This window comes from Epinephelus moara, chromosome 6 (genome assembly GCF_006386435.1).
Source record: "Epinephelus moara isolate mb chromosome 6, YSFRI_EMoa_1.0, whole genome shotgun sequence".
Lineage (NCBI taxonomy): Eukaryota > Metazoa > Chordata > Actinopteri > Perciformes > Serranidae > Epinephelus > Epinephelus moara.
Window position 1 is genome coordinate 42,788,441 of NC_065511.1, and position 25,152 is coordinate 42,813,592.

At 43.1% G+C, this 25,152-nt stretch overlaps 1 protein-coding gene across 1 annotated transcript in view; it reads right to left on the bottom strand.

Moving 5' to 3' along the window:
- cpne4a (copine IVa) overlaps positions 1–25,152 on the bottom strand; it is a 97,286-nt gene that overhangs the window by 42,744 nt on the left and 29,390 nt on the right. The window contains exons 3-7 of the mRNA XM_050046344.1: positions 23,701–23,880; positions 14,749–14,820; positions 9,557–9,631; positions 8,692–8,775; positions 6,675–6,764 (exon numbers count right to left, since the gene is read on the bottom strand). Coding sequence (XP_049902301.1) covers positions 6,675–6,764; positions 8,692–8,775; positions 9,557–9,631; positions 14,749–14,820; positions 23,701–23,880 — 501 coding nt within the window. The remainder of the gene's footprint in view (positions 1–6,674; positions 6,765–8,691; positions 8,776–9,556; positions 9,632–14,748; positions 14,821–23,700; positions 23,881–25,152) is intronic.

Below are 25,152 nucleotides of genomic sequence, written 5' to 3' on the forward strand. Positions count from 1 at the left end.
CTGATGTAGTGCTTTTATTTTGAAAGAGACTGTATGCAAACTGTACATTTCCTGTGAAAACAGAAGTGTATTTTGAAAACAGACAATGCATGTAACAGGCTGAAGTTGACACGGCGTCCCAGAACGTCAACAACCAACACACCCAGGGTACCTTGGACGTCATATGTGGACGTGGAAAGTAAGTGACCAAACGTGGACATGTGACGAGGTCACAGTGAGGATGTGTTGGACCCCAGGAAGTGCGCCTTTACCCTAGTTTTCGTTGTGACCAAACAATAGAATTATAACGCCCAGGTCAGTCACATGATTTAATAGGGCCAAAACAAGAAACTGTCCAAGAGACTTTGTGAAAGAGACGTCTGTAAATCATTGGATCCACTGAGCGACTGAAGCGTTTTATCCCCATTCAAGTTTGTAGAGGGCGACACCAGAAGACGCTGGCTCGACCGACGGAAGTCTCTAGCGCGCCTGCTCTATGAGTCGAACTGTGCAGAAGCAGCCCTGATCGTCCGTGAAAGTTTGTAAGCAGCAGATACATTTTTTTGGCTTCATGCGCCATTGGGGCGGCTGTAGCTCAGCAGGTGGAGCGGTTCGTCTACTAATCAGAAGATCAGTCAGCAGGTGGAGCGGTTCGTCTACTAATCAGAAGATCAGCAGAAGTTCAATCCCCGGCTCCTCCAGTCCACAAGTCGTACCCTTCCCAGGTATCCTTGGGCAAAATACTGAACCCTGAACTGCTCCTGATGGCTGTTTCATTTTTGTGTGAGAGCGTTAGAGCGGTTACTGAGTATTAGATGGCACCATGTAAAATAGTGCTTTGAGTGGTCAAAGACTACAAACACGCTATTCAAATGCAGTCTATTTACCACTGAGCAAGTTTTATAGGAATGAACGGGGCCTCGCCTTGAATGCTGGATCCAGTTCTCTTTATACATCCATGGTGTTTCCTCGCTCTAAGCTCCTCCAGCGGCCTCCTCTCTCCTCGTCTCCTCAAGGTGCATTTAAGGGATTGGGAGATCCTTCGTGATGGCGGAGGGGGAGTGATTTCCAGGTCATGTGAGGAGAGAGGAGGCGTGATGAAAAGAACTCTTTGTGCTTTCTCGCCTCGCAGGTTCTTGGATTGTGGTCGCGCCTGCTGTCGTCTTCCTGCTTGACGCCCACTGCTGCTGTTTTTATTATTATTATTAGTCATGCCTCTATTGTCATTACTGTTGTTATTGTGACTATGAATAGTACTCTATTATATATGCACTGGTATAATTGGTATTAGTCATATTTCTATTATTATCACGGCTGTTAATTACTGTGCATCTCTGTGTCTTTGTCTCTCTGAACGCAGCTGACGGAGGCAGATGGTCGCCCACCACAGAGTCGTTGTTCAGCTGAAGGTTTCTGCCTCTTTAAAGGAGGTTTTTCCCGCCACTGTTTCACATTAGAGGAGCAGAGTTCTTGCTCTTGGTGAGAATTTGTTTTCATCTTCGGGTCTAAACTGTACCGTATGGTCTCGACCTGCTCGATATGAAAAGTGTCCTGAGATATTTGGTCATGATTTTGGGGCTGTATGAATAAAAACTGACTTGACTGTGTGAGTGTCCTCCACACCTCATTAAAGTGAGCATCACAGCAGCAGAAGTGATGGCTGTCTTCCTCTTTCTCTGAGTCTTCACACACATTAACCTGACCCCTCAGTGTTTAAAGAGAGAAAATCTTTTCCGTTTTTCTACGTGAGAGGGAACACACGGAGAGTTTTAATGAGCTGTCACACTCACAGCCTCATTCACTCAGCTCACAGGGGGGAAAAATTCGACTAAATTAGCAGCTGGGAGATTTCCTCGCTGAAACCTGCTGAAATCTGTGAAGTCTTGCTCCAGGTTTCTAATTTAGTGAACAGACTCGCAGCGAGGTGCAGACCTCTGTGGAAGTCCATCAAATTAAATCCATCCGGTAAGGTCTGAACTCCTTCAGGCTTGAAGTCGTTAAACAAAGCTGCTCTGAAATTGTAAATTATATCCAATGATCTTCATCAGCAGGGTTTACCCTGTGGACGAGGAGAAATGAACATCTACAGACTGGGTAGGCTCTCGATTAGCACAGATTCACTTTAAGTCTGCAAATAAAACATGATTCCAGTAGAGTTGGTTATGAAATAGAGTCATACAGTAATCTCTCTCAGTAAGATGGCTTTCCACCTTTTGTCTTATGTCCAGTGTGTGAGGAAGAAACTGAATCAAGACGTTCACATGGTATGTTAAGAGCAGAGGACTAAAATGTGCGCAGGTTTCTTCACTTCGCCTGCTTCCAGAGCAGACGATAAGGTCTTGTGTTGTGTGGCTGTTTCCCCGGCTGGAAACAACCGAGTCAAACTCTGTAAAGTGAATTAAGAATGAGGACAGTGTGGATGTTTGCAGCTCAGGACACAGAAACAACAACTCTTAAATCAACGTGTCTTCAATCAACTTGATAAATGTTCTGTTTATGAAGAGGAAATTCAGTTTCATTATCAGAGGAACAATAACAGTCACTAAACTGACTTAATGTCTCTCTCTGAGGCTTTTATTCAGGACAAACCTGAGCTCCAGGGACTGACGACTACAAGTGAAGGAGCCTGTAAATAATCAGGTGTGTTACTCGAGCAGTAACCTGCAGGGCTGAAAAATGAAGCCAATGAAGTGCCAAAAAATGCAGTTCCTCTAATGTCCACTTGAGGCTGGCTCCAAAAGTGAGCTGTCCAAATATGTCACAGTGTGCACTTCCAACCTGCCATACATGCCTTTCTCTCAGTTCACCCAGTAGATCCGCACTCACCCGCCTCTCCACTAGACCTACCTGCCTGCCTATCACCTGTCCACACATCTCCCACTCCTGCCGGTCCCCCACACCCACGTCACAAAGCCAGCTCCGCTCACCTGTGGCTCATTGCTCCCTGGCACTATAAAGACTCCAGCATGTTCTTGGTCATTTCCACGCAAGACTTTCCAGCGTTAATCCCCGGACTGCTTCCTTGTTGCCGACCTCGCCTGCCTCTGACTCTCCTGCTTTGTCTGCTCCCTGGTGAACCACTCAGCCTTCTGTCCTCCACGTCCTGCTTCCACATTCCTGGTTTCTGTTTGCCTGCTTCCCGTGGCTGTGTTATGCTATTAGTTACTATATAACTATATATAACTGTACTATTATATCAGTATAAGTGAGTATAAATATATGTATGATAATATATTTTAAACTACTACAAATGCATGATCCCCTCCAGGTGTAATATCAGCACACACTGAAGCATTAATAACAGACCTCAGACTTAACGTTCACAGACAGCAGATTAATTTGCTCATACAGTTCACAGAGAGGGAGAAATTATTCTGTTTTATTCTTCTTAATAAGAACATTTATTCGTCTCATTTCAGGAGACATAATTAACTGCAGCTCTGCGATGTTGCTCAACTGTAGCGACAAAGTTTCCTGCACTCACTGATCATTCCTCTGCTTTTACTTTGTCTTAAAACTTCGACCTGGAATATAAAATGTTTGTCTGATTTCTGTCAGACCCTGAAACAATGCTCAGATTTCCTTTGTCTTCTACAGAAGCTTTATTTTGTTATATTTTCTCTCACAGACAAACAGTTTGGAGAAACGCTGCAGATTAGTTTGTTTATGTCTCTATGGACAGAAATTTTAAAAGCACAGAGACGTCACGATTCACATCCTGCTGCACCGATCGACAGCTGCAGGCAGTAACGTGCTGTCAGAGGCAGCCAAGAGAGAGGAGGCTGAAAGGAAGTAAAGATGCATATAAACAATGCAGGATTTAAAAATCATCTTTTCAAATGTTTTTTTTTATGGGGGGAGAAATGCATGTTTGTCAGAGCTCAACGACTCTCAGTGAGAAACTGACAGAAACTTTACAGCAAAGCTGCAGAGAAGAGATTTATGAAACACGGATCAACATTTAGAGAAACTATTAGTGCAGAGTTAAAGACTCAAACTGCTCGAGCATAAACAGACTTTTATGTTTCTCAAACACAAATGTTATTGTGAAACCAAAAGTCATGCTCGCCTCCAGCTCAGCTTCTTACTGGTTTCAATAGACGACATCACATCACCCCAATCCTCCCGTCTCTCCCCCGGCTCCCTGTGTGTTTAATACTTTACTGATCACTTTTAAAGCTCGTCTGGGACTGGACCTGAGCTACATAGCAGAAATGTTGACCCTGTTTGAGCCAGTTCACAGCCTTAGATCCTCGGGTGGAGCTACAGACCATTTTAGGGCCAACATCATGTTATCAGCTGGAGGTGCAGCTGCCTCTCCCCCACAGGGCTGTAGGCTCCATAGGAGTGTTAAAATGTGTTTGTCTTGTTGTGTTATTGGGAGCCAGAATAGAAGGAGTCATGGCTCAAAACCAGCCGCCACTGCCCGTCAACAAAAACAAAGACAACTATGGTTAAATGTGATAAGACCAAAGGACTGGACGGAGGCCATCATCAAAAATGCTCACATGTGCAGCGCACACTTCATATCAGGTTAGGGAAAAAGTATTTCCTGTTGTAGGGATGAATAAGGTTATGTGTATTAAGGGTTATCATGTCCACCTCATCAGAAACTGGGGAGGGATTAAGAGGAATATTGGATTTCTCTGGAACGCTAACTTTTTAGCACATTAGCTAACGTTAGCTTCCATAGCAAAACAAACAAGTGTGGTCCTCCTTTGTAAGATTGGCTTCCTGTGACATCATCCATCCACTGAGTGAGAGCATACGGGTCGGCCAGTCTGGTCCCGTTGGTCAGTGTTTACTTATTCAAGTAACACTGGCGGTCCCGGAGAGTGAGTGACCTGACATGGTGCGTTGGTAAATTCAGTCTGACGCTCTACACTAAAATGAGAGCCCTGTTGGTGGAAGAAACGGAGCGTTATATTTCTACATGAATGAACCAACGGTTAAGTTAATCACACATTCACTCCGCTCGGCGCTCTGCTGCTCCGTCTCCACAGACAGAGTGTCCAGAGTGCGCTCTGCCACTCTGAGAGTGCGCTGCTCTGGATAACCCAACGCTACATTCAGACAGCGCTCCCAATTTATCAACGCTCCAGTTTGTGTCAGAGTGCGCTCCCACACTCACAATGAGTGTTTCTGAACGCACCACTCACATCATCTTCCTCCATCGTCTAAAACAAGACAACACAACTTGTTAGCTAGCGCTAGCTAATGTCTGTGGAGAACTGTTTTGCCTCCAGCTAAGCCCCGCCCACCAAAAGACGTCATGCTGTTTACTAACAGTAAGAAGTACAACAAATATACTGTGACATACACTGATATATATTTTCTTTCTCTTGAGTATCAGTGTGTGTTAATCAGCAGGTTTCCTCCACAGCAAAACAAAATGTGACCTACTTAGAACAAAACAAAATGGAACAGAGCTCTCTTTGAACTTCTTATTTGAATGAATGAATCACAGACACAGCGAGCTCTGGACTTTAAATTATTCGTATATTATAAAAATGAAACACACTGAGCTCTGCTTCAGGTTCAGTCTGATCATCTCTGTGTAAAGATTTAAAGTCCTGTTTGTATTCAGAGAGGTTCTCTGAAAGTCATTAGTTCGTCTTGTCACCTCTGAACAGCTGAACACCTGCCTCCTGGGTGAAAGCCAGTGGTTGTTGGACCCATCCACCCCCCCTCCTGCCTGCCCTACTCAAACTGCTGCCTCTTTAACTTTCGTTGTTGTCCCGCCATGTTTCCCCATGATGCCGCTGGGCACAATCAAACAACAATGGTGATTGGTCATGCGTCATGCCGACCTGAAAGGACGGCTGTTATTGTTTGCGTCTGACACCAGAAGTCACTGACTAAGTGCCAGATTTCACAGACTTCAGAATGAGACCAGGTTGGTTTTAGCTGTTGTCCAGATGTTTGACACAGTTTCCCAACAACATGTCAAACATCAACAATAACAACAAAACCTGGAGACCAAGCATGACCAGAAGGAAGCCGAGCACCACTGAGCTAGCTAACGTTTAGCCGAGGAGGACGCCATTAACGTTTACATCTCGTGCTGTCACACGTCCATGAGTAGATGCACACTTCCTTCTGCATGGCGATATGGTTGGCTGGTGTAGTTTGGTAGACAGAAAATAGTTCCTACATGAAACACAACAACCCGGGTCATGTTTCCCGGAGAGAGACATTTCGGCACTCTGAGCTCTGCGAGCCATGTTCCATCAAGCTCCAGTATATTAGAGAGAAGGCAGACATCCTGACAGTCGATATCTCCAACACTCTGCAAAACAATCCAGACTGATGAACAGCTCTACAGGTGAGAGGAGAAATATGTGTTGTTGATTTGGGGATGAACTCTCCACCTTCTTCTGTCGGTGTGAAATCGTGTCTGCTCCTGGTGCCGTTAAATGATGACGGTCTGTATGCTGCCATTTACCAGCTTTCATAAAAATCAATAAATGTCAAAATAAAAGGAAAGTGGAGATACAAGGTTTCCATCACCATCACATGCTACCTGTAAATATCCAACAGCCATCAGTTTGACCTGCAGCCAATCAGGCGTCCACATTTAGACTGGAGCCACAACATCCATCGACTGATACAAGAGACACAGTGTGTGTGTGTGTGTGTGTGTGTGTGTGTGTGTGTGTGTGTGTGTGTGTGTGTGTGTGTGTGTGTGTGTGTACCTGCAGCTTGCGTTCGTGGTCCCCGCTGCAGAGCGAGTTGAGAGAAACTTTGAAGGTTTTCCACACCGGGTTCAGATTATTCATCACAGTCTGTGAGACAGAGAAAAAACCAAACTGCTGATTTTCTTTCTTTACGATCAATGAAATGATTTTACAACGATCACAGAGACGCAGGAGCATCTTTCACAGATTATTACTCTCATCCTCAAACGTCTCTGTTGTCTCCAAAGCTCCGCTGTGACTTAATAAAACTGAAGGTAATGTCTTTGATGAGCGATGAAATCACACTCTGAACGTTACATGAAGTTGATTTTATATCAGAAATTAATCTCAGAACTCGTGTTTACATCAGTTTGTGTCTGACAGCTCTGAAATGAAACGACAGATATAAACGAAGCAGTGAGACAGAGCTGCCAAAAAACAAGTAATCACACACACAAACCTCAGACTTCACTTTTCAAGGCAAAATATTTGATATTAAGGTAAGGAACTGTTTTGTCATTATTCTGCTGTGCAAGACAACAACACAGGAAGTTAGGATGGCTCTACCTGATATCGAAATTAAGTCCTGTCCGGTCTGCAAAAAAATATATATTACAGCATAAACTTGTAGTAACGCAGGACACAAATGAATATCAGCAGTGTAGAGTTTAGCAAGTCGGACATATGGATGTATTTAACCAACACGTTCTCACTCCCACCTCGTCCCTTCTGTTTTCACAGGAAATTTCTCTTTTTTTTCTCTTTCAAAATAAAAGCACTATTTCAGTACAACACTGCAAATAATCTTGTTTTTTCCTTCAGCAACAAACATGTGGTTGGGTTTAGGAAAAAAGAACAGGGTTTGACTTTACAGTCTTAAGGCCCTGACACGCCAAGCCGACGGCCAAGTCGGGCCGTCGGTGAACGTCTGTCGGCCTAGTTTTTGCGGTGTGTCCCGCACCGTCGGCACTTCGGTGTTGGCGGCTTTTCAGCCGATTGAGCATGTTGAATCGGCAGCAGAGCTTGTTGGTGAGAGAGATCACTCTGATTGGCTGTTCAGGTTTTATTTCCTCGCCCCTGTAGCGAGTGAATCTGCCTGTAGTGAAACCGGGGCTAACCGGTGCTTCCTCCTCAGGCTCCACTTCACTCAGCTGCCCCACAGACCCGCTGCTTCTTCCCACTTTAACCTGAATAACAAACCGGAGCTAGCTGGGAGCAGCTAGCGGAGCGTTGGCCGCAGCATGACCGGAGGGAAGCACAGCCAGTTAGCCTCCGCTAGTCTCTGAGCTAGCCCCGGCTCTCCGTTTGGATCCAACCGGAGCACCGAGCCCTGGTTTGTTATTCAGGTTAAAGTGGGAAGAAGCAGCGGGTTTATCGGGCAGCTGAGTGAAGTGGAGCCTGCGGAGGAAACACCGGGACCGTCTGGATGTAATAGTCCGTGGAGGTGCTGCGGTGCTCGGCTGCACAGATAGGAAACCCCTCGGCTGACAGGATGTACCACTCTCTCACTCCGCTCTCTCTCACGCAGGCGCAGAACGGATGTAGTCCGTGTAGTGTGTTCAAATGCAACTGACACAGGGTGACATGAGGCGACGTAGACGACGCAACAGTTGGCTTTCGTCGCTGCTAGTTCTTTGATGTCGGTTTGGTGTGTCCGCACCTTTACAGGAAGTGAACATTGCCCTACTCAGACTTCTGCTCCCTTAACTTTCATTGTTGTCCCACCACGTTTCCCCCTGATGCCGTCAGACACCATTAAACAATAACTGCGACCAGCTGTGTCACATGCCGACGTGAAAGGACGACTTTTTTCGTCGGTGTCTGATGCTGCAAGTCACTGACCAAGCGCCGCATTTTGATGACTGCAGAGTGAGATTGGGTTGGTCTTTTCAAAATACACTTCTGTTTTAACAGGAAGTGTCCAGTTTCTGCTTGTCAGTTGCATTCAGTCTTTTTCAAAATAAACTTACAACATTGGTCAGACAGCAGAGTGTCAGTTTAAAATACGGGTCAGTGTGTGGTTGTGTGTTTGTACCTCAGTTCTGTAGACGAGCTGCAGCGTGGCGTCATCATTCAGCCTGTAGATCTCCAGAAACGGGTCAGATTTACTGAAGAAGTCCTGCAAACACACACACACACACACACACACACACACACACAGATTTTTAAAGGGAGAAACTATTGACTGAAGACAAACAGAGGAGAGCTGTGCTGGGAGTTATGTCTGGAAAACTGCTGCTTTTATTTTCTGATATGTTTGAACATATTTCCAACAGCAAAAGGTTCGTTTAAATATTCTGTCTCAATAATCACTCACTGTTTCATCATGCAACAACACTACATGTTATAACAGTGTTTGATGGAGTTCACTTACAGTTAGACTGACATGTTATTATAAGGCACCTGGTCAGAAGTATTTCTAACTCTGCACATTCACACAGGTCATTGTTTCATAATTAGTGGAAGACATTAATACAAACTGTGTGTCAGCTCCAACTACTGTACTCTTTCACATGACTGATGGCTGATTGATTCAGTCGACTGGTTATTGAACAGTACCGTAGTTTTTAACGCTGCTTTTTACTGCTGTCTCAGATTTCACTCAGCTCAGTGATCTTAAGTTAAGGAAAGGGAAAGTCACAGCTGACAGTCAGCTAAAATGAGAAGTATGAAAAGTTCTGAGTCAGCTTCTCCCAAAACTTCGATGACGATGTGAAGTTTAATTTAAAAAGGTTCAGCCTCAACTCACAAAGAGCCTTCGATATTTAACTCAGTGGAAACGTCACACAGCTTCTGTATCAATGAAAACCTGTCAGTCAGTTTCCTGAAACAAGATGAAGATACAGATAACACACACACACACACACACACACACACACACACACACACACAGCAGTTACCTTGTCGTCCAATTTCCTGGCGCTGAACGAGAGCTCAATGTAGTCATCGTTCCCAGTGAGCTCCTCTGCTGTGATCTGTGCACACACACACCCACACACGCACCCACACACACACCCACACACACACTTCCCTTTGATAAGAGGCTCATTATGAAGCGAGGACACAAACATTAAGTCAACATCAAACACTGAATATTCAGACTGAGACCAACAAACACAACCTGCACAAAACAATGAGAAAGATTTAGATCCTGAACCGTTTCTGTTTCATCAGTGCAGTTATTATTGTTGTTATTGTTATTATCATTATTATTATTATTATTATTATCATCATTAAATCAGCCCTCAAACGTGTCAGACACTGCTGGAGAAGTGACCGCTTGGAAGTGTGCAGAAAAAAAAGTAGTCTAAATGAAATGTTTAAACAACCTGTCACCTTGATTCTAATTTCTGACACATGAATTAGTCTCACTGGATTAGTCTGAAGAGCATCCTCAGAACACATCGGCTGTATCGGCGTCTGACTTCCGGCAGATGGCGATACAGCCTCTGGGGGCAGACCCCCGTTTTTTTGGCATTCCGGTTTGNGGTTTGCCTACAGACTCTACATTCACTGAATGTAGAGTCTGTATATAGAGACTATTTGAAGAGAAAAACATATAGAAAACATGTCCACTAAAATGTTTAAAATTTTTGTCAACTAAAATGTCACAAATATTTGCTGGCTAAAATGCCATGAATTTTCATCAACAAAAACGTTTTGAATTTTCATCAACAAAAACGTTTTGAATTTTCGTCAACTTAAACATCATAAATTTTTAGATGACAAAAGGTTTTGAGTTTTTGTCGACTAAAATGTTTTGAATTTACGTTGACGAATATGACAGAAATTTTTGGTGGTTAAAATGTCAGGAATTTTCCTCGACTAAAACATTTTGAATTTTCTTCGAAAAAAATGTTTTGAATTTACGTTAACTAAAACATTTTACATTTTATTAACTAAAATGTCACAAATATTTGTTGGCTAAAATGCCGTGAATTTTCATGGACAAATTTTTTTTGAATTTTCATCAACTAAAACATTTTACATTTTTTGGTGACAAAAGGTTTTGAGTTTTTGTCGACTAAAATGTTTTGAATTTCCATTGACTAAAACATTTTAAATTCTCGTTAAGTAAAATGACACAAATTTTTGTTTGCTAAAATGTCATGAATTTTCTTTAACAAAAGAATTTTGAATTTTTGTCAACTAAATCTTTGAAGGACAAAAATGACTAAAATGTGACTAAAACTAATAAACATTTTCACCTTAAGACTCTAAATCTATAATAGTTGTCAAAACAAACACTGACCAGTCGATGTGTTAAAACGAGCATTAATAAATAACATTTAATGTGATCAAAGTTTTCTGTCTGTGAAGCAAAGTCATGAAAATATTCCAGGTTTGATTCACAGAAACATCTTTCTCTTCTTCTTCTTGTGTTTCCCCTGAAGCATCAACACATTCCCCTCCGACAGCGACTCCACAGATAATAGATGTTTTACATAAAGAGGAAAATATTCAGATTAACAACAGATCACAGATCAGACACAAAGACACGCCTGCAGGCTTCATGTGACATGTTTTCACTTTACTGAGGCAAATAATAAATATAAATAAATTCAGTTTGTGTTTATTATCATGTAAAACAGACAGAAACCACCCGAGGGAGGAAACAGAGAGAGAGAGAGAGAGACGACAAGAAGAGTTGTTACAGAGGGAGGAGAGAAGAGAAGAGAAGGAGGGACTGAAGACGAGAGGGAAGAATGGAGAAGGAAATAAGGACTGAAGGAAAAGAGAAAGGATGATGAAAGGAGGAAAGAAGTAAGACAGAAAAAAAGTTGGGCAAAAAGAAAGGAGAGAAGGAACATGAAGGAAAAGACTGGAAAGAAGACGGACAAATGAAAGGGAGGAAGGAAGAGTGAAGGAAATGAAAAGGATGGAAAGAAAGTAAAGGAAGGAGAAAGGAGGGGACAAAGAACAAAGCAGAGGAACTTTTAAAGAAAGGAAGAAAAACAAAGGAAAGAAGGAAGAATGAGGAAATTAAACACTAAGAAGGGACAAAGGAAATGAAAGATATAAGACGGAAACAAGGAAAGAGGGAAAAAGAAAAGAAAAAGACAGAAGGGAAATGTAAGAACAGGAAAAGAGGAAACAAATGAAGGTAGGAGAAACGTAAGAAAGCAAACAAAAAAGATAGTTAGGAAGGAAGGAGAGGAAGGACAAAGAGACAATAAAGAAAGAGGGGAAGATGAAGGACAAGAAAGAAGGGGAGGAAAATGTGCTGAGGAGAGACGACAGGACTAAAAAGGAGAGGAAATAGACAGGAAGGAAGAAAGAAAGGATGAATGAAAGGAAGGACAGTAGAAAAGGAGTAAAACAGGAAATGTGGAGAAGAACTGAAAAGATGAAACAAACAGAGGTCAGAAGTAACAAACTAACAAAGGAACGATGAAAGAGAAAAAGTCAGACAAAAAGAAAGGAGAGAAGCAACAAAGGAGAAAAGGACAGGAAAGAAGAAGGACAAAGAAAAGGGAGGAAGGAAATAAATGAGTTAGAAAGAAAGTAAAGGAAGGAGAAAGAAGGAGAAGAGGAACAAAGCAGAGGAACTTTGAAAGAAAGAAAAACATGAGAACGAAGGAAGAATTAGGAAAAATAAGACGGGATGAAGGAAATGAAGGATATAAGAAGGAAACAAGGAAAGAGGGAAAAAGGAGAAAGAAAAGTAAGTATGAAAACATGGGTAGGATGGAAGGAAGGAAGAGGAGGAGAGGAAGGAGAAAGAGATGATGAACAAAAAAGGAAGAAAGACAAAATGAGATGAAAGAAATCAAGGAAAGAAGGAAAACAGAACGATGAAAGAAAAGACAGAAAGAAAAACACTTCTTCCTCTGTCTGATCAAAAATCTGTCAGTAGACAACAACAACAACAACAACAACCTGCAGCTGAACCAAACCTCTGAAACTGAGTGAAGATCAGTTTCTGTATCAAGACCAAAACAATGAAGAAAAGAGAAAGAGTGAAGGAAAGAAGGAAGGAAGGAAGGAAGGAAGGAAGGAAGTGACCCAGGACACAACATCCTTCAGTGAGAGATGGAAAGATATGAATAAAAGAGGAGAAATCTGAGAGGGTGAAAGAAAGGATGAAGGACAGAGACAGAGTTAAGAGTTCAGAATACAAAGATGAAACAAGTGAGAAGCAGGGAATGATGAAGGAAGAGTGGAAAGAAGAAGAAAGAAGAAAGGAAGGATGAATAAAAAGATGAACAGAAAACTAGAAAGAATAAAAAGAAGGAGAGCAATAAGGAAGGAAGGCTGAAGGACAAGGACAGGAACAATGAAGGAAGAAAGGGAAGGAGGGAAGGAATGGAAAGGAAGGATGGATGAGAGAGCAATAGGAAAGAAAGAAAGAAAGAAAGAAAGAAAGAAAGGACTCAAGGAGTAAAGAAAGATGATTAAAATGAGGACTGGAAGAACTAGGAAAGGATGGATGGATGAATGGAAAGGGAGGATGAAAAGAAAGAGGGAGGAAAGGAAACAAGAAAGGAGTGATGGAGGGGAAGAATGAAAGAAAGGAGGAAGGAAGGACCAAGAAAGAGAAGGGAGTGAAGAAAGGTAGAAAGAAAGGAAAAGGGGAGGAAAGAAATGAAGAAAGAGTAAGGGAAGAAAAGGAGGGAGCAAGGAAGGCAGAAAAAAGAGGGGAGGAATGAAGAGGAGAAAAAGAGAGACACATCCAATGATGCAAGCAAAGATGAAGGTAAGGAAGAGAAGAAAGAGGAAAGAAAAGAAGAATTAACTGTGGAGAAAGAAAAGAGGAAGAAGAGCAGAGGATGGAGAGGAGGGAGAAAAAAGGAAGGAAGGATGCAAGAATGAAACTAGAGATACAAAAACAACAAAGGAGGAAAGAAAAAAGGTAGGAAGGAAGGAAAGAGGAAAAGAGGGAGGGGGTTAAATATGAAAGCAAGGAAGGAAGGGAAGAATGAAAAAGTAGGAATGAGGAAGGAAAGGAAAGAGGAAAGTGAGGAGGGAGAGAGAAAGGATGGAAGGAAGGAAAGAGAGAGAGTGAATGTCAAGAAACTAAAAATGGAAAGCACAAGAGAAGGAAAGAAGGGAAAAAGAAATGTGGGATAAAGAAAGTCAAATGAATTAAAAGAAAAACAAAGTTCAGAGAAAGAAAAGGATAAAAAAAAGAAATAAAAGCTTTGATCTGTGATTTGCTGCTTCCTGCGCAGAGACCCTTTCACAATAAAACCCCCTGAAGCGTTTCATGTGTTCACAGAGGTGAAGAAAAACATCAGAGGCGGATTTTCCAGCTGCGAATTTGTGGATGAATGAAAAAGAAAATCTGTGACAGAAATAAATCTGAAATCCCGTCGGTGCGGCTCAGAGGATCCGACTCCTCTCAGCTGATTGGAAAAACCTCCCAACCACCCAAAATCCCACTTCCTGTCTGACGGAGGTTTAAAACGTCTCAGACTGAAGACAAACAAACTTCATGTGGACGGAGAGGAAGAGGAAACAACACAGACTCTGACTGTGTGATGATGTCACCTCAACAAGAACCTGATCCCTCACTGGCTTCCCACCCATCAACACTGACACCTGGGTTAAAGATGAAGGAACATCCTCTTCCTTAAGGAAGGAAGGAAGCAAGGAAGGAAGGAAGGAAGGATTGAGAAAAGAAAGAAATGAATGACAGAAAGGGCAAAGGAAGAAAGGAGAATAAAAAGAAAGTACAAAGTGAATGGTGGAAAGAAAGAAAGAAAGAAAGAAAGAAAGAAAGAAAGAAAGAAAGAAGGAGGGAGGAAAGGAAACAAATAAGCAATAAGGAGGGAAAGAATGAAAGAAACAATGAAGGAAGGATTAAGAAAAGTTAAAAAGGGAATGAAAGAAAGGACAGAAATGACGAAAGAAAGAAAGAAAGAAAGAAAGAAAGAAAGAAAGAAAGAAAGAAAGAAAGAAAGAAAGAAAGAAGACTTTTGTTGGTTGATGGACTTCGACCTTTGACCTTAACAAACCATCTTTTCAGAGCTGACCTCTGATTGGACAGAGGAAGCTATTGCAGCTCATCAGCTGTGTTTGTTTATTGTTTTGCTGTGAGGTCACATGATCACTGTGACACGTGTGAGGGTGGAGTCAGAGAGACGCTCACCGTGACGATGGCCTTCCCCACGGTGCCCCCTGGTCTGAGCAGAGCTTTGGACAGTTTCCTCTGAGAGATGATCTGCACACACACACACACACACACACACACACACACACAGTCCAGGTTATATACAGAAACACACAGGTCGTTACAAACATCACAACAGCAGTCTTATATTCCTACTTATATTCCCCCTGTTGCTGCTGGGTGCTGCTCAACAATATGGCCGATCTCATTCATGGCGCCCTGTTTAAACTGCTCTGTCCTGCCTACTGCTGCTGCTTCCTCTGCACCCTGCCTCCACCCCAGCTCCTCCTTTTCATGCTGTGTCTGACTTGTCACTGTCATTTCTGTTTGTCATTGATGCTGCTCTGTTCTGTTCCTGGGGGTCTTTGCTGCTGCTCTCCCTGCCTTAGGCTTTACATGTAGGCGCATGGAAGGGCAGAGAGGAGTGCTCTCTCTCCCTTAAGGCCCCGATCACACAGAAAGTGTTTCAGCAGCTGGAGGGAGCTTTAGATGACAGTTTTTAATGAGAATGAAGCTTTTTGCTTGCAGTTGTTGCGTTGTGATGCACCTCGCATTTCTGCACTTTCTGTGGCTGTAATTTTTGTCGGAGAGCTCTGAACTGAAAAAACTTCAACTGTGGAGAAGCGCCCCACGTCATCTCTTTTTTTGTCATGGTCACGACAACAAGTTTACAGCTGGTAAACAATGGAGGAGAAACTGGCGGTAGTGGTTGCTGGATACCCAGAGCTATACGACTTTACAAAGCACAGTTAGCACCATCTCAATAGAAAACAGCAGATAAGTGCAGTACTGTAAACGTCCATGATGGAGGAGAAGCTCCTGGACCAACTGGTGGTACTCCCCATGATCCAGCCTCTTTTTTAGGGTCTCATGTACCCACACAGATCTCTGTTTATCTGCTGACAGCCTCTCACCCTCAACCAGAGCTACAGACAGCACCCTCTGCCTCAACATGGCAGCAGCTACACACTGATTACTGCAGGACACATAAATGGTGGATTGATTACATGGGAAGGTTCATGTAAGGACGTGATGGGGTGGTTGCCTGAAGCAAGTGGGGTTTTTTTTACTCATGGCATTCAACTAAAAAAAAGGCAGTGCAGTGTGCCTTGTGTTTTGCAACCTGCAAAACACTTCCTGTGTGATCGGGGCTGAAGACTTTCCATGTAGGCGTGTGGAAGGGCAGAGAGGCCCCAGAACAGAGCCACCAAATATAATACTGCAAATGGAAATAAAGTTTCCTTTGACTAAAGTGTCCCTGACTGAAATTAATATTTTTAATTTGCATGTAAAAGAAACTCCACCAGCTGTTTCTATAAATCATACTAATTGTCTTGAGTCAGGTTTTATTTGAGGACAGATGTTGTTTATTTTGTTGGAAAACAACAGAACGACAAATAGGAATCAGTTTTTCTTTGATTCAGGTCAAACTCTTTACTCTGACGTCTCTTTTTGTTGAAATCCAGTCGTCCTGAGTGAAACAAACTGCAGAGTCAGCAGCCTTGAAAAGTAGCACTAAACGCCGCTCCTCTTCCTCTTTCTCCTCCTGTGAGCCCGAACTGTCTGAGTGTTCCTGAGTGTTTCTTCCAGGCCTGTTAGCAGAAACCTCCGTCGCTCCGTCAGCCATCTGGAAGGTGGAGGAGCTGGCAGCCGAGCCGAGCGACGCTGCTGGCAGAGACAAAGACGAGGAGATGAAGCCGAGGAGGAGGAGGAGGTTTCTCCTGACTCTCCAACCGTCATCTGAGCGGATTGTTTCATCACAGGCTGCTGCTCCTCTTCTTCTGCTCTGCATGTTAAAACTCTTCCAGCACAGGAAGCTGAAAACGAGCCACAGCGTCGCTCCACCGTTTCACAGAAGCTCCCTGATAAGAAGCATTAACTCCAGTTTATAATGAGACCAACAGCAGATGGAGAAGAGCTCTGTTTCCTCGTCTCTGTCCATCAGGCTGTTAACCCTCCAAACACAAGACCAAACACACAGTGAACATTTGTTTATCTGTAAAGGCTGTTTCTTGTTTTAATTTTGTTTTAAATCCTGTTATTCTGTCTGGCGTACAGGAAGTCTGACATGAGATGATGTCATTGATTAATTATGTGTTTGAAGTCGATGCCACAATCCAACATTTTCTCACAAACATCAGCTCATAAACATTACTGGGGAAGTCCTCATACCAGTAACAACGTCACCATATTATAAATTTAATAATCAATACAAGTGTAATCCCAGAACTCTTGATACCCAGTTTGATTAAACCATAATAAAACCATAAATCCCATGTAGTTACACATACACTCCTTTATTAAAAACAGTTTAATCAGTTTAAATTACATTTTATTTTTAATCCCTGACGATCTGCCCCGAGCACAAAGTACTCGTCTGTGTGGGCTCATGAGATTAATATGTGGCTGTTTTAATAAACTGTTTTCCTACAAAAGGTAAGGCACCAAAATTCGTACATATCCTTCGTAATCGCGAGCCAGTAATTCATGACCAACCCATGTATTTTGGAAGGCTGCAATCACGTGACCGATGCATTGACAGCAGTAAAGAGGGAAGCCGTCCCACAAAGAGGCGGGATAGAGTGGTGTATAGGTTCGAAAAAACAGGACTTTTCCCAAAGAGACCGGCGTTTGAATGATGTGAACTCCGAGTCATTTTAAGGTACGTCCTTATCAGAGAACTGGATCCAGCATTCAAGGCGAGGCCCCGTTCATTCCTATAAAACTTGCTCAGTGGTAAATGGACTGCACTTGAATAGCGTGTTTGTAGTCTTTGACCACTCAAAGCACTATTATACATGGTGCCATCTAATTAATACTCAGTAACCACTCTAACGCTCTCACACATCAATGAAACAGCCATCAGGAGCAGTTCAGGGTTCAGTATCTTGCCCAAGGATACCTGGGAAGGGTACGACTTGTGGACTGGAGGAGCCGGGGATTGAACTTCCGCTGATCTTCCGATTAGTAGACGACCCGCTCCACCTGCTGAGCTACAGCCGCCCCAATGGCGCATGAAGCAAAAAAAATTCATCTGCTGCTTACAAACTTTCGCAGACGATCAGGGCTGCTTCTGCACAGTTCGACTCATAGAGCAGGCGCGCTAGAGACTTCCGTCGGTCAAGCCAGCGTCTTCCGTTGTCGCCCTCTACAAACTTGAATGGGGATAAAATGATTCAGTTGCTCATGGGATCAACTCCTTGTAGTGAAATGAGTTTTTATCCGCTGATTTACAGACGTCTCTTTCACAAAGTCTCTTGGACAACGTCTTTTTTTGGCCCTATTGAATCACATGACCGACCTGGACGTTGTAATTCTATTGTTTGGTCACAATAAAAACTAGGTTCAAGGCGCACTTCCTGAGAAACACTCGTGTATCCTTCCAACTCATCCTCACTGTGACCTCGTCACATGTCCACGTTTGGTCACGGACTTTCCACGTCCACATATGACGTCCAAGGTACCCTGGGTGTGTTGGTTGTTGACGTTCTGGGACGCCGTGTCAACTTCAGCCTGTTACATGCATTGTCTGTTTTCAAAATACACTTCTGTTTTCACAGGAAATGTACAGTTTGCATACACTTTAACCATCACAAGTTATTTATGACATAAACTGAACGAACAAGAAAAGTAATAATGCAGGTCACATGATCTTTAAGAGAGCAAAATGTTACGCCCCTGTTTCACCAACCAAACTCAGACGGCGGGCAACAGCTGGATGAATATGTAACATACTCCATAAGGTAAGTCATGCAAGGGTTGTGTGAATGTATGCAGAACTACCAAGTGTGCACCCTTGGCCGCGCTACAGAAACAGAGGGAAGAGGGATAACAGTGAGGTTGAAATGAATGAGAGCGACACCACAAATAGACACTTCTTTTCCTTCAACACACACACATGGTTGGGTTTAGGAAAAACGAACAGAGGTTGGCTTTACAATCTTACAGGAAGTGAACAGTGACCTCCCAGGTGAAAATCAGTGGTTGTTGGACCCAGCCGCCCTACTCGGACTTCCGCGTCTTAACTGTTGTTGTTGTCCCGCCCGCCTTTCTCCCTGACACTGCCATGTTGTCCAGCAGCGCATCATGTCCACATGAAAGGTGACAGTGATGACAGTGTCACTGAGCAAGCACCAGATTTTGACGACTTCGGAGTGACTGAGATGTTTTTCTGCTAACCCTAACCACAGTAACTTTCTTTACTCTGTTACTTTATGTTAACTAAATCCACGTTAAGCACGTGACATCATTCCTGGAGCGCTTACTCATAGGATATCATATGAACCGTTGTATGAGGATATGTTGATTAAAATACAGTATATTAACATATTTCTCCTCCGTAGTTGTTTTGGTTTAGTTCAGCACTTGTACATGGTGGGCTATTTGTCCCGCCCCTCCTCTGCTGTCATTGGACTGCTGGGTAGAAAGTGACTGTGCAAAGAGCAGAGTTTTACCCAAACTTGAACTTGAACTTGACACTCAGCACCTCGTCACACTGCTGGGGTTTGTTGCAGCAACTGATCTCACTCCAAAGTCATCAGAAAACCAGCACCAAACGCAGTGTCAGGAGGAAACAACGAGACAACAATGAAAGTCAAGGCAGTTAAGAACCACTGACTTTCACTCGAGTGTTCACTTCCTGTAAGACTGTAAAACCAAACCCTGTTCTCTGTTCCTAAACCCAGCCACGTGCTTTTGTTGCCTAAACCCAAACTGTACATTTCCTTGGACGTCGTATGTGGACGTGGAAAGTCCATGACCAAACGTGGACATGTGACGAGGTCGCAGTGAGGATGTGATGAAAAGCTGCTGCCAAGCCGCCTGATGGTGACCTCACACATTGTTGGTTTGAGTGTGCTGCACATGGGAACTGATGATAATAATGAAACAGCAGATGGTCTCTGAGGTAGTTGTTATTCTGCTTTTCTCTACAACAACACTGCGTCCTTGACCTGCACGGTGCAGAAATACAAAATGAATACTTAATTAGTTTACTAATTAGTCCAAATGAGCTCTGACATTTCCTCTTCTCAATACGTGCACTTTTCTATATTGTTAAGTGATTTTTTTTTTTCATTTGAGAGTCTATTATTTGTATTTCCACCAAACTCCGTAGGAAAAAATTCAAGAAACTCCAGAAGACGTGGAAACACTCTGAGTGCTGCAGGAAGAGGAAGAATAAATGTTCAGAGTTTTATTCTGTCACTTTGTTTTTTTCGTCTCTGTTGTGAATGTTGTGAGTAGCAGCCGGCGTGCTGACAGCCTCACTGATGTTCTCCCAGAGAACAAAGGCGATAATCTACATAAGCAGAGAAAGCTGATTGTGTTGGTATTGTCAGGAGTATATTTTCAGATTAGTATCTGTGTGTTGTGCTGCGTTCAGGCTGTAACGGAGTCTCTGATGCTGTTTTTATCTTCTTCAAAACACTCAGCTGCCGTCTGACGAAAAAACACACCAGTGTTTCCAACAAAAAGCTCGAAGGAGCCGAAGAAGAGACGGAAATAAAAGTTTCTTTCTGGTTTAAAGTGATTTTGTGAAGTTTTGGTCAATTAACAGAAGCTTCATGACCACCAACCATTTACACTGTAAAGGTGACTGACAGCTGATGTTAACCTACAACACACACACACACACACACGCACACACACGCACACACACACACACACTTCCTCTGACAGATCTCAGTCTCACTCTTCGGTTTTGTGACACTCCGCCTCATTTATTTTTGAACTTGTTTACTGCAGTCGATTCACTGTCTGACATATTTGTTTTTAACTGTGGAAACTAACTTTGAATTAAATATCGGAGAAGTTCTATTATACTTTGCTTACATCTACACATTTTTAAGTTAAGTGTTAAATAAAATCTTTATAGAAGACAAGACATATTTTGTATGTTTGGTATATAATTCATATTTGTGTGACCCCTCAGCAAGACGGTCTGGTGAAACTTTTTGGCTCTTAAAAATCTGGTTCTGCTTTTAATAACTCACAAAGAAGGGCGGCAGTCCGATCATCTGGATTTGACTGTTTAATAACACTTTTTGTTTCCATTCAAGTTTTCAATTTGCATCCAAAATCCCACGAGAGGGAACATTTGGAAATAACCACCCTGTCATCTTGTTCTTTCACGCTGTTAAGGTTTACACTTTGTTATAAGGTCAAAAATCTTTTTGGTTCCGCTCCTGGCTCAGCAAACTTTCCTCTGAATTGCTTTGTCACATATTTGTTCCACCAGAAACATTTCTTATCTTACTGACTGCACATGAGCAGTAACAAAAGTCCCTTTAACACCGCCTGTTCAAGACAGAAATGTTGCACTATTATACTGCTGTTCTGCATTAAAGGTACAATCACGGAGTCAGGAGACAGCATTGTCACGCCTTTGAGGTGGCAGGACGGGACGAGTGTCAGGTTTTAATGACGGGTTATGTTTGCAAACCACCACTGGGAGATTTACAAAGCAGCTAGCAGCAGTTAGCGGCTAACCCAAAGAAGAAAAACAGCTGAAAATGTCAGTAAAGTGGGGAGACAGTGAGGTGTGGGTGTTCCTTACCGCCAGAGCAGAGGGCGAGATCAGCCGCCATATAACAGTGACGATAAATGATTGCCTTCGCTTTGTTATGCCACTGTTATTGTTTAGAAAGTGTTGATTTGATGAAACTGAATGTTCATATTAGTGTCTGTTGACAGGGTGAGGGGATCCTTTTGCTTTAGAGGGTCAGTTGACCATTAGACTGAAGTGGAACCAGTAGCTGCCTGGAAGGACGTCAATCTACAACCCGATGGATGTTTTATAAAGTGATCAGCACAGCTTCAATGTTCAGAGGACACAGAGGCTGAAAACAAACCACTTGAGGACTTGAATCATGTTCCCCCAAAGAACGATGTAAACATTTCAAACATACACTGTGAAACAACCCTTTGATTTCAGAATTTGATCCACTCAGTCCAATTACATGTGGAAAGTCTGACAGAGCTGTATGGTTTAATGATTTCATCCCCTTCATGTGTGAGGGAGCCAACAGGAAGTCAGCCAAGCAGCTCAAGAGAAGCGTGAAGAAGAAGCCTGCTGAGGCTTTATCAGCAACTTTTAGAGGACTGAATGGGACGCCATCTCTGCCATCATTTACACATTCATGGATCCTCCTGAATCTCAGCTTGTCATGTAAACCTGAGTATTAAGCGAGCTGATTGGTTGATTCAACTCCTGTCACGAGCAACATCAACATTATACTTAAAAAGAGTTTCAAAGAAAACAGCCACACAAACATCTCTGAGTGACAGCTGCATGTTAAGATGCATGATGGAGCCTTTACAGCCCGTTTTCACTCCCAGCTGCTCAGTCAGTGGCTGTCTGCGTCAAATTCTGACACACAAGCACAATGGATTACTGAACCAACGCATTCTTATCCCATGTCATCACATATCGCTGCTTAGTCTGTCGCCTTTCTACATTTTTCACGCTAGGTATCCTCCTGAGTCTGCTGTTGAGATTCCAGGACACCACAACCAATGCCGGGACATCAACAAGCACGTGGCTAGGTTCAGAAAACAACATCACAGTTTGGCTCTACATTTATACAGGAAGTGAACACATAAAAGTCTGAGGTTTGTTGGACCAAAAAGAACTGGTTACCTAAATAACAGGAAACAGCAGCTTAAGTGACGGGAAACACCTTGGATGTGTGTGTATGGGAAAGCCTGTAGGAGTGTCACCTATTTGTGAACTGATACTGTTTGTCAACACTATATCTTGCCATGATGTTCCGATTCTTTAGCTTTCTCTTGCGATGTTTATGCTACAACACCATTAAAATCACTAACAAAGCGGCAGTTTTTGACGATTTTAGAATGAGAACAGGCTGACTGAATGGGCCTTCAGGGCCTACAGGGCACAGGCCCAAGGACCCAAAGTGTCAGGGGCCCCTGGGCTGCAAAATGTCACTCAAATTGGCACATACTAACCAGGACAAGGCACAAAACAAACACAAGGAGACAAACTGCAAACTCTTACGGCTGCTATGAAACTGTGCCTACTTTGGGCAACAAAAAAGTTTGTCTCGGGTGCGTCGAAACTATGGACAAACAAAAGGACAAAAAAAAGTCTATTTATTCGGTGACATCGGTGCTAAAAGTGCAAAAAATAATAAAGAGTGAGTAAAAACAGCAGCAAACTTTTCAGTCCTTGATCATCATCAGTAATCACAAAGAGATGCACAACAGCAATCACCAGGAGGTACAAAATGACCACAGAGACGCACAACCACAGCAAAGTCTGTGTGTCTTTTGCCCATGTAGAAGAGGTGGTGGGGCCCTTGGCATATCTGTGCTCGGGGGCCCATTGTCTCAATCCGTCTATGTGCACAAAGCACACTTTAGAGTCTGTATGAGACGCACCAGGCTTTCAGCTAACTGATGTAAAGAGCAAGATAGTCGGCGTAGGGCAGAAAAGAGGGGCAGTGGATGGGTCAAACAAACACAGGACTTTCCCCCAGGACACCGCTGTTCATGTCCTGTTTTTTTTGTTTTTTTTATAACTTATATAGTTAACCCGCTGTACCTGAGCGTCCAAAACTGATGCCAGAGACACCTTGAGCATCATAGTTTGAAGCATGGGGCCGCTGACCAAGCTGCCGTATTTGACACGAGAACATGTCGGCCTTCAACAGGTGCCGAGGTTAGTAAAGGTGTGTCTAGGTGGCCGTATATAGTTTCCTCAGATTGCAAAGTCAAGACTCTGCCTCTGATTGGCTCGCACTTGTTGCCTTGGTTGGTTGGCTTGGTTAGATTTAGGCATGAGCAGTGAGATTGGTTAGGATTAGGGTAAGGATGTGAGGTTGAGCCAATCAGAGGCAGAGTAAGGCAGACAGGAGCCGGTCATGCCTTTGCCATCCTCAGCAAAAAGGAACCTGCGTCCAGGTGACTCACCTGTCCCAGCGTGCACTCCACTGAGCCCAGGAAGTCGGCCTCCTTCAGGCCGTTGTGGCTGCTGTTGATGTCGTAGAGCTCGAGACGCAGACGCTGCACCTCTTCAAAATAAAAGTCCAATGTGAAGACCTTGGAGTAGGTGGGGTTCACACAGCTGCGAATCACCTCTGTCCGGTCCACCTGTAGGAGACACAGGACGACACAACACGATGAAGGATTCAGATTTGAGTTTACACTGACAGACAACCATTCACTCACATTCAGTCAATGAATCGATGCCTTTACTGTCGTCACACAGCAGCACAACAAGATTAAGTATCTCCAGTGGAAACATACAGAAAGTAACAGACAAGCAGACACAATAAATAAGTATAAAGCAGAGTAACTGATAAATCATTGCACAGTTGTGAAATATTGCACGTCTCCTACAGGCAATTTAGAGCCACCAATTAATCCAGCCTGCATGTCTTTGGGCTGTGGGAGGACGCTGGAGAAAATCCAACAGTTTACTGCAACATACAAAGCTTTACTGAGGTTTTGAACGCAGGATTTTTACTGTAGTGTTGTATTTTCAAAGTGTGGTATTCGTACTTTTACTGCAGTAACAGGACTGTATACTTCCTCCGTCACTGCTGTTAACAGACAGATGGCGTTCAGGCTGGAGCTCCTCCACAACGTTTCATTAAAGTGCTTTTAATTGGATCGCTAAAGTTTGTCTGAATCGGCTGAAAAGACGTCCAACATGGAGACCTGACGTCCTGCTAATCCTCCCGCTGACCCTGCTGGACGTCTTCCTCGATATTCACTCAGTTGTTAGACTTTCTGTGTTTGTGTGAAGACGTCTGTTGGAGTGTGTCAGCTCAGAGAGGCAGCACAAGAAGAAGTCTGGCAGCTGAAAGCAGGAATCCTGCGGCGGGTTTTATCTGCTGCCTGTGAGCCTTTTAGTTTATATATATATATCATATACTGAGATCCATAACTGACCCGACAACAGGAGTTTTGAACACATCATTATTAATGCATGAAGGTTTTTCTGAATCATTCCAGGTGAACTTTGTACATTGACGGTGTTTTTGAAAATCTAAATTTAAACCCAAGTCCTGAACCTCTCCCTGCAGAGTGACTCAAGCTTCATTTAAAGTTTCATAAAAGTGTTGAGACCAAGTTTACATAAAGGAATATATTACACCTTAAGTTCCTGCCATGTCTGTGAATACTGATCAGGGAAATGTGTTCAGATGTTAATGACCAAGTCTTTCTGCAGAAATAAGACAGTGGAAACAGACAGTGGACGCTGGGCTTAATTTCACAATGACGCCGTCCAGATACGCAGTGTGGAGTGGTGATGAGCTAGCCAGTGCGAAACACACAAAGGGAAACATGTCTCTACAGTCATGTATCAAAGGCTTTGGAGGAAGATGGTTGGGGAGTGTGTTTTCGTTTAATCACACA